Source organism: Grampus griseus, assembly GCF_964374135.1.
Source record: "Grampus griseus genome assembly, chromosome: 5".
NCBI classification, from domain to species: domain Eukaryota; kingdom Metazoa; phylum Chordata; class Mammalia; order Artiodactyla; family Delphinidae; genus Grampus; species Grampus griseus.
The window spans coordinates 28,505,820-28,520,786 of record NC_138998.1 but is presented as its reverse complement, the minus strand read 5'-3'; the positions used below and the strand labels follow the sequence as shown (position 1 = coordinate 28,520,786).

Genomic DNA, 14,967 nt, shown 5'->3' with positions numbered 1-14,967 from the left:
TGTAAGGGCTGCAGCAGGGCTCCAAGCCTAGGTCTGGGGACTCCAGAGGGGTTTTGCGGCAGAGTCGATCACTGGCTTTATGAGGCTTTTCTGTAGGCAGAGAATTAAGGCCCAGGGAACGCCGTGGGCTGGAGTCAGTGGGTCCACACGTGAGTCAGTTAGAGCCGCACACTGAGGTGTCTGAGGCCCCACTGGACCCTTACCAAGCACAGCCTGGAACCTCTTGGGGGGAGCTCGATGGAGCCACCCCAGGGGCCGCAGCAGCAGCCTCGGGGTCCACAGGCCCCAGGGGCTCCAGGGTGGGTGGTGACAGCCCCTGAGCGGCCTCATCCCACCCCAGTTCTGGACACAGCCGGACAGGAGGAGTTCAGCGCCATGCGGGAGCAGTACATGCGCACGGGGGACGGCTTCCTCATCGTCTTCTCGGTCACGGACAAGGCCAGCTTCGAGCACGTGGACCGCTTCCACCAGCTCATCCTGCGCGTCAAGGACAGGTGAGGGCGGCCAGGCTGGGACCTCCCCATGCCTGGCTCAAGGTGGGCTCTGTCTGTCTGTCTGTCTTTCTCAGATCTTCAGGTGAAAGCTGAGGTTCGAGGGGCAGAGCTGAATTCAGACCTTTCCACACAGCCAGAGGAGTCTACACGCAGCCAAGGCCTCGAGGCGTCCGCCCCGCCCCCCCCATCTCTCCTAAACTGTCCGATGAGTCAAGGAATCATAAATAACATCTGTTTTTCAGCTCCAATGTAACCAAATTTTATTACAGTCAAAGAAAAAGTGAATTTTCTCTCCGGCGTACATCGTAACTGGTTACATCACATTTGACTGTGAGATTTCTAAGCCCCTATTAAAGGCTCATGTTTTCCTTAGCATAATATGGCGTAGCTAAATAATTTGGAGTCTGTTTTAAGCCCAACTGGTCTTTTCAGTTAATTGGCTCTTAAAGAGGCAATGTAAAAGTAAAAGGACAAACTAACAGGAAAACAGCAAGCTTTGAGCAAATCTCGAAAATTCAAAATTTTCGAAAATTTCAAAATTCGAAAAATCCAGTTAACACTTATCTCAAAGGCAAAGTGTTAATAACTTTTCAAGGTAAAGGGATATACAGTCACACACACATACACATATATACACATAGAGCTCCAAGAGACAAATGTGGGTTAAGCCCCTGACTAGGAATCTCTAAAGAGAAAACATACATGACACAGATACGGGAAAATATTCAACCTTCTTGCTAATCAAAGAAGTGCAAGGAAGAAGGATAAAGTACCATTTTTCACCCATCAAATTATAATTTCTTTATGAAAATACTCAACGCTGACAAAGACTGGCATTTCATTCACGTTGGGTCAGCAGTTTGGCCCCATGTGTCCACGGGAATCTTTAAGGCAGACATGCCTCTTGATCCCCGCCTTCCACTCTTGGGAGCCATCCTGACTTTGCGGCTGCCATTTATTGAGTGGCAGCTGTGTGCCAGCCCCTGGCCCTGGTGCTCTTCACAAGTCACTGCCGATGGCCACAGCATGATGGCCTGCACGGGTGGTGTGTCAGGGTGACTGGGAGATGAGAGGAAGCAGGTCTGGGAACCGGGCCGCTGGCCCAGTCAGTGCAGAGCCAGGGGATTCCCAGGAGGGCCTGCACTCACCTTGCAACAGGCCTGAGGCTTCAAACCAAGGCAGCCAGCAGCCCCCGGGTCCCTCTTCCATTCCAGGAGATGTGGAGGGAAAGACTCTGAAGTTAACCCAGCCCCATAGGGAGGTGCTGTGTGCTGTGTCAGGTCTGAGGCGTGGGTGCCCCGCCTTCACCAAGGGAAGCTCACAAGCTGCTGTTCCTTTTTTTCCCAGGGAGTCATTCCCGATGATCCTCGTGGCCAACAAGGTCGATTTGATGCATTTGAGGAAAATCACCAGGGAGCAAGGAAAAGAAATGGCCACCAAACACAATGTAGGTGGTGTGTGTGTGTGTGTGCGCGCCCGTGTGTGTGTGTGTGCGCGCACGCCCGTGTGTGTGGGTGTGTGTGTGTGTGTGCATGTGTGGGTGTGTGTGTGGGGGTGAGGGCTCAGGGGATGTCAGTGCCCCCTCACTCCTGCAGTCCTAGTCTATTGGAATGAAACACAGGCCTCCTAGGTAGTGGGCTAGGTCCACATAGAGGCACATGTGATGTGGGATATTTTGTGAAACAAGACAACAGGCCAGAGAGAAAGCACCTTCTTGGCAGTCGTTAGAGGCCCTGCTGTCGAGAGCAGGTACCTTCACCTCCTGGCCCCGACGCAGCAGGCTCCTCGCTGGGCTGTGCAGAGGCTTGGCTGCGTCCCTGTCTCTGAGCCAGTGCCTGACTATGTTCAGAATCGTCAGATCAGCCGCCTTCACTGAGCCCTGCTCTGTGCCAGGCATTGTGCTGGGGGAGCATCCACTCCCCGCAACCACACATTGAGGTAGGCACCACTGTCTTCATCAAGTGATGAAACCGAGGCTTGCCCAGGCCACACCGTGCATGTCAGCAGACACCTTTGGGTTGCTTTTTTTTTTCAGTTCACTGTGATGCCCCTTTGCCCACTGGATGGTGGGGTCACTGGGCTTCTTCCCACCCCTCCTCCCGCATTAGCACAACCATGCCCCAGCCTCAATGCTCAGTTATGTAGAAGTTCACCCAGCCTCCTGGAAAGTCTGCAGGGTTGCCCCTTCCCTCTGCCCAGTGGGCCCAGCTCCGTAAGTAGAGGGAGGGGCCCACTGCAAGTTCGTTTTGCTTGTCTCTGCCTTCTGTGTTTATTCACATATTCATTCAACAGTCCTAGGCCCTGGCAAACAAAACTCCTTGCCTCAGGGTGCTTGCTTCTAGAGACGGCAGCAAATTAGAGCGTGTCAGAAGGTGACATGTGCTCTGGGGGAAAGTAAATCAGGGAAGAGGGTAGGGAACGTGGAGTGGGGGGCTGTTTTTACACATAGGTGGTCAGAGAAAGCCTTACTGGAAAGGTGCATATCAGTGAGGACTGACAGGAGGTGAGGGAGTGAGTCCTCTGGATATCTGGGGAAAGCATGTTCCAGCAGAGGAATAATCAGTGCAAAGGCCCTGAGGTGGGAGTTTGAGGAACAGCAAGGAGGTGAAAGGAGGCCGGAGCAGCCAGAGCAGGAGTAGGAGGGGTGAGTAGCAGGAAGTGAGATCAGAGCGGGGGGGTTAAGGCCTTATGGGCTTTTGCTCAGAGTGGAGGGGAAACCACTGGAGGGTTTTTGTTTTTTTTTTAAAGAAGATGTTGGGGGTAGGAGTTTATTAATTTATTTATTAATTTTTGCTGTGTTGGGCCTTCGTTTCTGTGCGAGGGCTTTCTCTAGTTGTGGCAAGCGGGGGCCACTCTTCATCGCGGTGCGTGGGCCTCTCACTATCGCGGCCTCTCTTGTTGCGGAGCACAGGCTCCAGACGCGCAGGCTCAGTAGTTGTGGCTCACGGGCCCAGTTGCTCCGCGGCATGTGGGACCCTCCCAGACCAGGGCTCGAACCCATGTCCCCTGCATTAGCAGGCAGATTCTCAACCACTGCGCCACCAGGGAAGCCCCACTGGAGGGTTTTGAGTGAGGAGTGACATGGCCCGACTCATGACTGAACAGCTTCCCTCTGGCGCCCGTGTGGAGAAAGGTCTTTGGGGGCTGCACTGTAAGCCGGGTGCCGGCTGACGTGCACCCGCGTGGTGCCCGTGGAGGTGGCAAGGAGCGGGTGGATTCTGGTGTCTTTCTGAAAGCCGAAAGGATTTGTCCACAGACCGGATGTGGGGTGACAGAGAAAGGATTTGAGGAGGATGCCAAGGTTTGGGGCACGAGGAACTTTCAGAAGACTGGAGTTCCACTAGCCGGGCAGGGGGACTAGAGCACCGAGGACGTGGGGAACACCAGGAGCTTTGTTTTAGGTGCTTAGTTTGAGGAGCTGAGGGGATAGTCAAGTGGAGATGTCCAGACCGCTGTCAGATACACCATCTGGAGGTAAATATTGGAAATCAGCAGCATGTGGGTAGAATCTAAAGCCATGAAACCAGAGTAAATCTTCAAAGTCCTCATCACAAGAAAAAACAGTTCTGTAACTATATATGATGGATGTAACTAGACTCATTGTGGTGATCATTCTGCAACATATACAAATATCGAATCATTACGTTGTACACCTGAAATTAGTGTTATTTCAGTTCTACCTCAATTTTGTGTGTCTATATAATTATGTATTTATATATACACACACATAGAGGTAGAGATAGAGATATATACACACAAAAAGAAAAAAGCCATGAAGCCCAGGGGAATGGGTGTCGTTAGGGCAGGGGTCCCAGGCTTGAGGCTGGGGACACTTCGGTGCTGTGGGTATGGGGAAATGAGAGGAAGCAGCAAAAGGGACAGAGTGGTCAGTGATGTGTGAGGACCAGAGTGGGGCCTTGGGAGCCAAGGAAAGAAAATGCCTCGAGGAGGAGGAAGTCATCAACCAGACAGGTGTGCTCAGAAGTCTCCAGGTGAGCACTTGGAACTAACCTCTGGGTTTAGCATTAGACGCAGGCCTCAGACAGTAGCGTGCCCGTGCCCTCCACCGGCCAACCTCCTGCACAGAGAGAGGCCAGGAGCCATTGCATCCCACAGCCTCGGGCTCCGCACGGTGAGCTCATGCTAAGCGCCTTCACAGACCCCTGGGTGGGTGCATGGCTGGGTGGGGACGGGGGAAGGGCACTGCACGGGGGTAGCGGCAGCCCCATTCTGCAGGTAAAAGGGAATGAGACACAGGGGGCTGAGGGAATTCTGGGGGCTTCACGGCTGGCGAGGAGTACCCACCCATCCCCACTAGAACCCAGGTCTCCAGTCTCTCAGCTGACCTTGCTCCTACAGCGAATGCTGCTGCCTCATTTATCATTCGACCAAATGACCCTGTGAGCTACTGTCCTAATTTTAGAGCTCATAAGGCAAGTTCTTCTTTAGCTGACCACCCAATGCAGGAACGTGGCATTTCCTGGCCCTTCGGTGGAGTCATATAGCACTACCACTTATTGCAGGGTTTCCCTTAGTTTAAGTCTTGTTACTACGACACCCTAGAATTCTAAGAACCCAGATAATGCACATCAGTGTTTCTTCAGAAGCAGGATCCCTAGGAAGAAAGCGGAGGCGTCTGGGGACCTGGCGTACTACAGCGCTGTGCCTGTGAGCAGGCAGCGGAGGTCCGAGGCCCCAGGAGCCTGGGACTTACGAGCTGGCAGGATTATAGGATGTGAAGAGCCTCCGGGGAGGTCCCAGCCCCAGCTGCCCTCCCGCTTCCCCGCTGGGTGAGTGCGCACAGGGAAGAACGCTGTCCTGCCCTCACGAGCTTGCACAGGACTCTGGCTCCCAAGAGCTATCGGGGCACCTGCCATGCCTAGAGGAGGCTCCGCAGCAGACCTCAGCACCTCTACCTGTCCGTGCCAGGCCATGTGGGAAGTGCAGCGTGCACTTGGTCCAGATCTTGATTCTCTGCTGGCCACCGTGTGGCCTTGGGCAAGTACGTCACCACTCTGAGCTGAGTCTCCCCAGCTGTGAAACGGAGATAACCGCTTACCTCAGAGGGTTAACGTAAGGATTAGTGAGGTCAGGGACGTTGAGACCTGGGAGACCAAACAGCCCACGGTCACCTCAGTGAGCAGCCTACAGTCCAGCAGCCTACAGTGGAAGGCAGTTTCCTCTCGGGGTTATCAGAGGCTCAAATATTTGTCAAATGAAAATTTCCAAGGTCTGAGCCATGTCCTTTGTACTCTGCCCTTTGTGTCTGGGTCGGCTAGAGCAAGCCCCTGCTTGAAGCCACAGCAGTGGGTGAACATCTGATCTCCCGCGATGATGGGAAGATACTTTATGATGTGTTCTGGGCAATCAGTTACGACATGCTCCTCTAAGATAACGACTTACCCTGTTACCCCGGACCCCCATGCATTTAAAGTGTTGATTGTTTTTATTTTCTTCTCTGTGCTTTTCCTTTTCAAGTGTGTTATAATGAAATGCCTTAATTTTGTAATCAGGAGAAGGTTGCGAAAAATACCAAAGTTCTTCAGTCTAATCATGATTGGCTCACCTGCATCTCATCTAAGGGGCCTGTGCGTGTTGTCCAGAGTCCACACACTCGCCTCTTGTTGGGGGAGTGGGCATGAGCCTCCTGACTTTGTGGGGTCCCTGTTAAAGGAGAAGACCATGTCCTGACCTCATGGAGCCTTTGTTTTCCTCCCTGTGCCAGTCCGAGGCTTGGGGTAGACATGGCCCTATAGGGTCCCCTCAGCCACATCTCGCAGTTACTGCTGCCTTCCAGCCGGGTAACGATCCTCAGCCTTCAACATGCAGACATAAGCCTTCTGCAAACATGGCTGAGCTCCGGGCTCATAGATGCAGACCAAGCAAGAGCTGGGCCAGGCAGACGGTTGAGGTCGGGGTGGGGTGCATAGACCACCGGGGTCGCCAGGGTGCAGAGTCCTGCCCAGGGCCAGCCTCGCCTCAGCCTTTCCCACCGTCGTCCCCTCTGGAGGACCTGAGAAGAGGGGCAGAATCCTCTAAGGTAGAGAAATAGACCTCAGAGAGAAAACTGAATAGAATCAGAACATACATCAGTTTGATAAATGAAACAGCCTTTAGTCTTCAAGTGTCTAAAAAGATCATTTTTATTCTGTTGTTAGGGGGCTCTTAAATATCTCTGTGACCAGAGAACACGAGAGAATCAGAAAAGCTGTCAGTAAAACTTTCTGACTTTAGAGTGAGAAACCACTGAGGGCTTGAGGTTGTAGGAGCTGGGGTTCCATGGGGGCTTCGCGGGGTTCCTTGGGACCTCTGAGAATTTGCCTCTTTAGGGAACAGGACTTTGTAACGCTGTTACAGGAACTCCGTAACGCTGCTTTGCCTTCCAGATTCCGTACATAGAAACCAGTGCCAAGGACCCACCTCTCAACGTCGACAGAGCCTTCCATGACCTGGTTAGAGTAATTAGGTGAGTGAGGCTCGCCTGCCTGGAAGCAGGGCCTCTGTGGCCAGACGGACACCGGGAAGGCTGGAGGAGCATGGTGCCGTGTCTGAGGCCCAGGCTGGGCAGTTCTGGGCCTGGTTTTGGATTTCTTTTTTTTTTTAATTTAATTTATTTTATTTATTAATTTTTTGGCTGCATTGGGTCTTAGTTGCGGCACGCAGGATCTCTGTTGCAGCATGCGGGCTCTTCATTGCAGTGCATGGGCTTCTCTTTAGTTGTGGCACCCAGGCTCCAGAGCACGTGGGCTCAGCAGTTGCGGCATGCGGGCCTAGTTGCCCCGCGGCATGTGGGATCTTAGTTCCCCGACCAGGGATCGAACCTGCGTCCCCTGCATTGGAAGGCGGATTCTTAACCACTGGACTGCCGGGGAAGTCCCTAGTTTTGGATTTCTTACACTTCTGTCCATCTCTGTCCTTCCCACCTACCTTTGCTCTCCCCGACTCCCTATGCGTGAAGCCACAAGCTAAACAAAGTGCTTTCCTGCGCGAGGTGCCTCCCTGGCCTCCCCTCCATCCTGCAGCTCAGGCTCCCCGAGGGCAGCGCCTCCATCCTGCCCCCGCTGTTCTCCCAACACCAAAGCTGCCAACATGGTAAAAAGTAGGCCATTCTCCTCTTCCCTGATGTCAGAGCACCCCTTGACGTTTCACCTGAACAACCAGCATTCTGATCCCCAGGCTGCAATCACAGAGGCTTTGTACATGTGTCTCCTCTCCAGCCCCCACCCACTCTCGGTCTCCAGGGAGTGTCAGAAATCCCAGGCTGTAGTCTCTTGTGGGTTCCTTTGCATAGTCAGGTCCACACCTTAATCATCTCATGCCTAGACGACGGAGACAGTGTCCTGGCTGGTCTCACTGTCCCCCCACCTTTGCTGTTGCCAAAATCTTCAACGTACAGAGCGGCCTAACCAGTGGTTCTCAGACAGCATGCGTTTGGTGTGTTGTCGTATGCCGACCTGTAGGGCTGTTGCTTAGTCATGGAATCGCCGTGCACTTCCCAACCTGCCGCCTCTCAGCCCCCCCAGTGCGTGCACACACTCACACCCATACACACACGCCCGACAACCCCCTTTTCTCATCATTCCCCAGCGTGGACTGTGGTTTGCAGCCTTCACCTTATGCTTTAGCTGGCAGGCCTGCACTCGGAAAGCGATTTTCTCCTGGGCCTTTGCCTGGAGTTAGGAGATGCTACCACACCAGGAGGGGGTGATGTCTTGGTTATGGACCTCGAGTTCCGAGGGCAGGTTTTAGATGTAGGAAAAATGAACAGGAAACACGTAAAAAGCTTTTGTGCTCAGTTGACCTGTCATTTTATTTAAAATATGAAACACATAGAAGCCAACCTTGTATAACATATAACATAGCTTGTGATTGAAATAAACATAGCCACAGCATGGTATCAGGAAGTCTCACCAGTAGCATGACAGGTTTGCTCTGCCCTCTCTCCCTTCCCACTTCCTCGCCTTAGAGACACCGTCCAGGACCGGCTCTCTTCCTCCAGCATCCAGGACAGAGGCCCCTTCTCCCCCTTCCCCTCCCCCTCCCCCAGCCCCCTCCCCCTCCAGAGCCAGAACTGGCCTCCCAGCCGCAGACCCAGGGGCAAGGGAGGAGAAGGCAGGGAGAAGCAAAGCCCTTTCTAACGTTGTTATTCTGCCCTTCCTTGTCTCAAAAGGCAACAGATTCCGGAAAAAAGCCAGAAGAAGAAGAAGAAAACCAAATGGCGGGGAGACCGGGCCACTGGCACCCACAAACTGCAGTGCGTGATATTGTGATGGCCCGAGGCCCTGGGCACAGTGACCGGGAACTGGCCAGCCCTTGGGACCCCTCCACTGCCTAACCGCACTGAAGACCATTCTAACCATGACCCTTGGCCCAAGGACTTGACACAGGAAGGGAGAGAGGGAGGGTGGGCAGGGAGGAGATAGAGTCTGGCTTTGCTGGAAGGGCACGGGCTGCCCTGTGTCTCAGCAGCAGCGAAGAGGCAACAGTGAACAAAGCAGCATCCAAGTCCCTGTGTTGATGCAACCTGGTCCCTCCCCGCTCCTGGTGGCTGTGTTGTTTCTTTGAACTACATAGTGTGGGTGTGATGTGGAAGTGTTTCTCCACGTACAAAAACAAGCCATGATCACGCTTCCCCCACCCCAACCCCGGTCCACAGTGTCTGAGCTTGGGTGTCTTTTGTAGATTTTTAAATTATTTTAGGGATTATTATTTTATTAAAGGGGTCTGTGCCCACTGCCTGGTGAAGTTTCGAGTCTTCAGCAGACCTCTTCTATAACATGTCTGGAATATGGTTGTTTTTTAACTGAAATTTCCCAGCCGTGCCAAAACTCAACTCAACGTGAAAGCAGAGTGACCGAGAGACCAGAAGTTCACGGGGACCGTGGCTGGAGGCCTCGGGAGGAACAGACCCTACTCATGGCCTCCTATAAACTGGAGAGAAGAGAGATGTGTGTACCCAGAAGGTTTTACTGTGGTTGAGGATGCAGATAGCAGGGAACAAAATTTTGTTTTGCTGAGGGGAGAGACGGGCACGTCAGTTTTAAAAGGGCTTCTCATTACCCTGGAAATATATAAATTTTAAGTAAGTTTATTGGAGTCGCAAAAGTGTTCGTGTATTTTTCAGGTGGTGTGGGTTAAGTTCTGTGTTCTTCGCAGCCGTGGGAGAGGGCTTTCTCCCATCACCTGTGCTGTCTGGTGCCTCTGATACAAACACACTGAACAGGCGTGTACGGTCTCTGCGTCGAAGTCAGCTAACATGGACAGCATCTGGAAAACTCTGGTTCGTGCTAAATCTTAACCAAAAATGATCCAGTACTGTTCTTACTGAAACAGCACCAAGACCTGAAGCCATTTTCCCTTTGAGTCAACTGACTCACTTCTTAAGCCCAGTAAATGAGCAAAACCCCTTGAAACATTTGCAAACTTAGTATTACAGGTTGCCTTTCTGGCAGGAACTTTTATTAACCTCTTGGATCTTAACTATGCTATATAAGTGGAGGAGAAAGTAAGGTTGGGGTGCCGACATGGCTCCCATATACCTGTTTCTACAAGGGGCCAGCCCCCTATCTTCCTGACCACGCCCACCTGCCTCTCAGGTGCTGCTGGTGTGAGCCAGACTGGGGCGGGATGGATGGACAGCGCACCCTCGAGACAGAGTCAAAAGATGAGGCGGCCGGCTAGTGACTTTAGTTTCCATCTGTTACAAATCAGGCCACCAAGCAAACTAGAATATCCCTAGTGAGTGGCCTGGTCACCATTTGGAGAGAGAAACCTGGGTAAAGTGAGCACTCAGCCAGACATCGAGACCCCTGGATTCTTCCCTAGTTTTGAAAATGCGCTGAGTTCCTAACTCAGCAAGAGCACCAGCAACGTGGTGGAAGGGGAGCGCAGCCAAAGAATGATTCTGATGCCGGAAAAAACAGTTGGGACTTCTGTTTGTTGGAAAATCAAACTTCTTTGTCTAAATGGCCCTTTTTTTCTGACCCTAAAAGGAAGGATAACAAAGAATATTCCAGATCAGGCACTTCAGAGCTTCCCAAGATCCTGTAATGTTAATGGGCCTTCTAAACACTAACAGGACAAGGCTCTTTCCAACCAATACGCTCCTCTGAGCCACACCCTAGCAGCCCAGGTGCAGTTGGGTGGCAGCTGCAAACTGGAGATGAGGAAGAGGCAAGACAGCGGGAAGAAGGAAGGATGGAGGTGCGGTGATGGAGAGAGTTGGAAGAGCAGGACAGGAAGCCCGGCTCACGGGGCAGCGTCCGCTTCAGAAAGGTCCCAGGCACGGACCACCACCAGCACCCCGGCCCACGGTGGAGCCTGCAGCTCCCTGACGGCACCGGATGGGGAAGTCTTGTTGGAAACAGATCAGTTGACTGAGAACGAAGCCCTTAGCTGTGAATGTAACCAGACGAAGAGATTCCAGCTGCTTCTAGGCCCTCCGCCCAACAGGGCAGCACATCTACCCCACCCCCGGCCCCATCTTCCATCTCTCCTGCACTCAACCCACAGTGCCGGAGGGAGAAACTGGGTGAGGGATGGCCTCCTGCAGCCTCCCTGTTGAGCTAATGGTCGGCCTTTGTCTCCCGTGACCTCATTTTCCCCATAGGTGAGATGGGTAAATAACACTTTTAAAAGGCGGTTCTTTGCGTTTTAGAGAACTGTGGACACTCGTGGCAGTGGGGGCTTCTGCACAGGCCTGAGTGGAGCATACCCAAGGGCATCCCCGGTACACGGTCACCTGGCGGGGTCAGTCTGGAAAACCAGTTGGCCATGCTACTTCATGACTGTGGAGCCCAAGGGGACTTGTGTCTTTGGTGGCATTCTGGTGTTCCCACTGGTTTTCCATCTGAATTAGTGCTCCCTTCATGCCCGCTGGAGCACACCCTTCCTGAAATCCTCTCACCCCATGCCTTTGCCACTGTGTGCTCTCAGATTTCCTTCTAACATTCTTCCGCCCCTCCCCCACTTAGAGGGCTCTTTTCTCCCCAGCAAGTAATGCTAGCCATCCTCTCCACCCCCAGCCTGGGGCGATGGCCACTGACTTTCTCTCACAGGGGACATTTGGATGGCTTCTGTTAGGACTTTGCCCCCCATCTTCTTGTGGAGAATGCCTGTCAGCCTGGTGCGGCCTGCCTCGTGTCCCTAGGAAGAGTGACCCACTAACACGTGGCAGCTCTAACCCAAAGGCCCCTTGGACATGTTACAGAAAATCCGGAGCCAGAGGCAGTTTCCCTCCATTCGCAGCCCATTGGATTAGAAAGTCCATGTCGGGTTTACTTAGAATGAAAGATACTTGAATTACTGAGCGCCCGTGAGCGCCCAGCTTCTGTTACACAGTGTTAGCCATTGTCTACACAGGTGGCCATTGTCGTGAAATGAGAGTGATGCCTGAAGATCTCAATGATGCTTGAGCCTTTTATGTAACTTTTATTAAGTCTTTGTGTATCCCAACTCATTAATAAACAAAAGAAGAGGAACACTTGTCTGTCTGATTTCCTCTTACTCAAATATTCCTGACGTTTTGCTGAGAACATTAAACGTTGTCAGCGTCTGACCCAGAACACTGCCCTCTTGCGAAGACAGCTGGTGTCTCTGAGGGTTGTCCCCGTCCTGCCGGTCTCCTGATGTCCAGCAGCCCTGGATGTGGGCTCTGCCTCTGACTTTTATGTGCCTTTGAGCGAGTTACCTGCTTTAATCTTCAGCTGCCCCGCCTGTGAATGGGACAATGGTGTGCGCTTCCTAAGCAGACGAGGGCTAAAGCTAAATGCGGGCGTTCGCGGTACAGATCCCAGAAATGACGCTCTTTGTAAAGGACACCGATTGGATTGTCTGATGTTGCTTTTCATGAACACTGCCCCCTGCCCCCATCTGCAAGATCACAGTCTTCCATATAATGTGATTACATTTCTCTTTTGATTGAAACTGCTGGGTAGTTGGCCAAGCTGAGCCTCTTTGGGTCTTCCTCCCAGGGAATAGAGGGCCAAAGCCCTCTCCTGGTACTTCTTTGGGTGATGACAGCTGACGCATGTAAACTTGGAGGCTAGGGGTGCTTCTCACACCCTCCGCGCTGGGGGCAGAGAAGGCCGGACTGCAGACTAGAGCAGGGAGGGGTGGTGTGGCCGCCTGCCCATTCATCCCTCCCATGCAGACTTCCTGGGCACCACCACGTGCCAGGCAGTGGGCTGGGTGCTGGGTGGTGGTGAGCAGAGCAAAGGGTCTTCTGATAGATCTCCTTTAGTCCTGTCTCCTTTAGCCCCGTCCTGACCTACTCAATCAAAACCTGCATTTTAACAAGATGCCCAGGTAATTCACATGTGCAGTAAAATCTGGGTATCACTGCCCTACGACATCAACCCCAGCATTGGCATGAAATCTAGCCTGGATCTGAGGCAGGAGGTGGATGGGCCCCAGGCTGAGCCGCTGGAGTTGGTCCCCTGTGGACAGACACTCCACGATGAAGACAATAGCAGGAGGGAAGAGGAGCTGAGCTCCGCCCAGATAAGAGACAAAGAGACCACCTGTCCCTCATTCTGAGGCCAAGGAGAACTTCCCGACTACACATGCGCAGAAAGGCTCCTCGGGGACCAAAAGGGGAGGGGCATCATCCCGTAGTAGGTGATGTCAACCTACCCATAGGCCTCTTCACTAGAATCCATCTTGGCTAAGAGATGTGCACGCACACTGGGGAGGACGCTGAGTTACACCAGATATACCAGATACGGACTCAGAGCCAGGCAAAGCAAGATGATTGGCCAGAGGAAACCCGGAAGAAATGCCCCATACAAATGATTCAAACTACCACGAGGGCACGACCCTCCCTCTGAGCCCACCCATGTGAGTCTATTCACACGTACTCTTTTTTTTTTTTTTTTTTTTTTGCGGTACGCGGGCCTCTCACTGTTGTGGCCTTTCCCGTTGCGGAGCACAGGCTTCGGACGCGCAGGCTCAGCGGCCACGGTTCACGGGACCAGCCGCTCCGCGGCATATGGGATCTTCCCGGACCGGGTCACGAACCCATGTCCCCTGCATCGGCAGGCGGACTCTCAACCACTGCGCCACCAGGGAAGCTCCTCACACGTACTCTTTTTACTCCTAATGAACACTTCATTTGTTTCACTACTTTCCATCTCTTTGTGGAAATTCATTTCTGGCTCTGGTGGTCTAGTGGCTAGGATTCAGCGCTCTCACTGCTGCTACCTGACTTGAATCTCTGGCCAGGGAACTGAAATCCCGCTTCAAGCCGCTGCAGGCCGAGGCCGCCCGAGATCAGACTCACTGTGCCTCAAGACCCAGTTCAACCACGTTCACCCAGGGGCAGCCTCATCTGCTTTCAGCTCAGCAATTAGAGTTTACTCCTCTGCCTGGAACAGCTGCAAGGTTCTGCCTGGCCAGGCAGCGAACTCAGAAGTATCCCCACAGCCAGCAAGTGGTTTCCTTAATTAAGGGAAGTGTTTACACAAAGGCACATTGGATCTCAGTTTGCTTCTCAAACTCTCTAGCATTTTTCTGAAAATGTGGACAACCACATTCAATGCACAGAGCTCCAAATCCGAGCTGAGAACACATAAAGGCTCTGTGTTCTTGGAGCTCTCTCTAAAGGTGGATGTTCTGTGCCAGCTAGGGATACTCTCATCCCCCAAGACTTGCACTTTGCGGAGCTCCACCACCGTGCCAAATAGCGCACTATCATGCTAATGTGAAATTTTAAACCTAAGAAAAGAAAACTGAGTTCCTACCAGCCAAGAACTGATGGATACTTTCAGTAGAACTTACATCCTGGCGATGATGTGGGAAATCAGACTCTGACTCAAACCAGCTTCCTACTCAGTCACAGGACCCGCACCTGGGGTGATAAAATAATCGGGCAGGTGGTTCTCAAAGTTGGGTCCCCAGACCGGCAGCTTCAGCATCACCTGGGAACTTGTTATAAATGCAGATGATCCGGGCCCATCTCAGACCTGCTGAGTCAGAAATTCTGAAGTGAGGCTCAGCCCTGTGCGCTTTAACAAGCTCACCCGTGATTCTGGTGCTCCCTAAAGTTTGAGAACCACTGAATTAATACCTGTAGGTAAACATGAAAATTCCTACCACGTGGAGGTAAACGGCAGCTTGTTTTCTTCTTGTCTGCAAGACAGCAGCCGGCTCTCTGGGCAAAGTTGCCCAGATCCTTCCCCTCTCCTTCCTGTGTCTGATTAACAAGGGTCCCTTAAGGTCTGGAGCCCAGGGACACTAGTACATAGGTTATTAACCTTGGCTCCGTGAGGTGACAGGTGGGGTAGCTGACCCCCTCTCGACCCCTCTTCAAAATCATATGCAAAATTGTATGTACACATGCATTCTTCTGGGAAGACAATCGTTTTTATCAGATTCCCACCATACCACCGTGTTACCCAGTGAGAAAATGAACCGGCCCCTTGAACCTCTTTTTCTGTCTGCGGGCCCTTCTGGTAGTTTCAAGGCCACTGAGAGT

At 52.5% G+C, this 14,967-nt stretch overlaps 1 protein-coding gene across 4 annotated transcripts in view; it reads left to right on the top strand.

Moving 5' to 3' along the window:
• The window catches only part of MRAS (muscle RAS oncogene homolog), a 58,563-nt gene extending 46,603 nt beyond the window's left edge, over positions 1–11,960 (top strand). For all 4 annotated transcript variants that reach the window (XM_082654125.1, XM_082654124.1, XM_082654127.1 and 1 more), the window contains exons 3-6: positions 341–494; positions 1,842–1,941; positions 6,881–6,960; positions 8,665–11,960. In XM_082654125.1, coding sequence (XP_082510251.1) covers positions 341–494; positions 1,842–1,941; positions 6,881–6,960; positions 8,665–8,764 — 434 coding nt within the window. In that variant the 3' untranslated portion in view covers positions 8,765–11,960. The remainder of the gene's footprint in view (positions 1–340; positions 495–1,841; positions 1,942–6,880; positions 6,961–8,664) is intronic.
• The last annotated feature ends 3,007 nt before the right edge of the window (positions 11,961–14,967 follow it).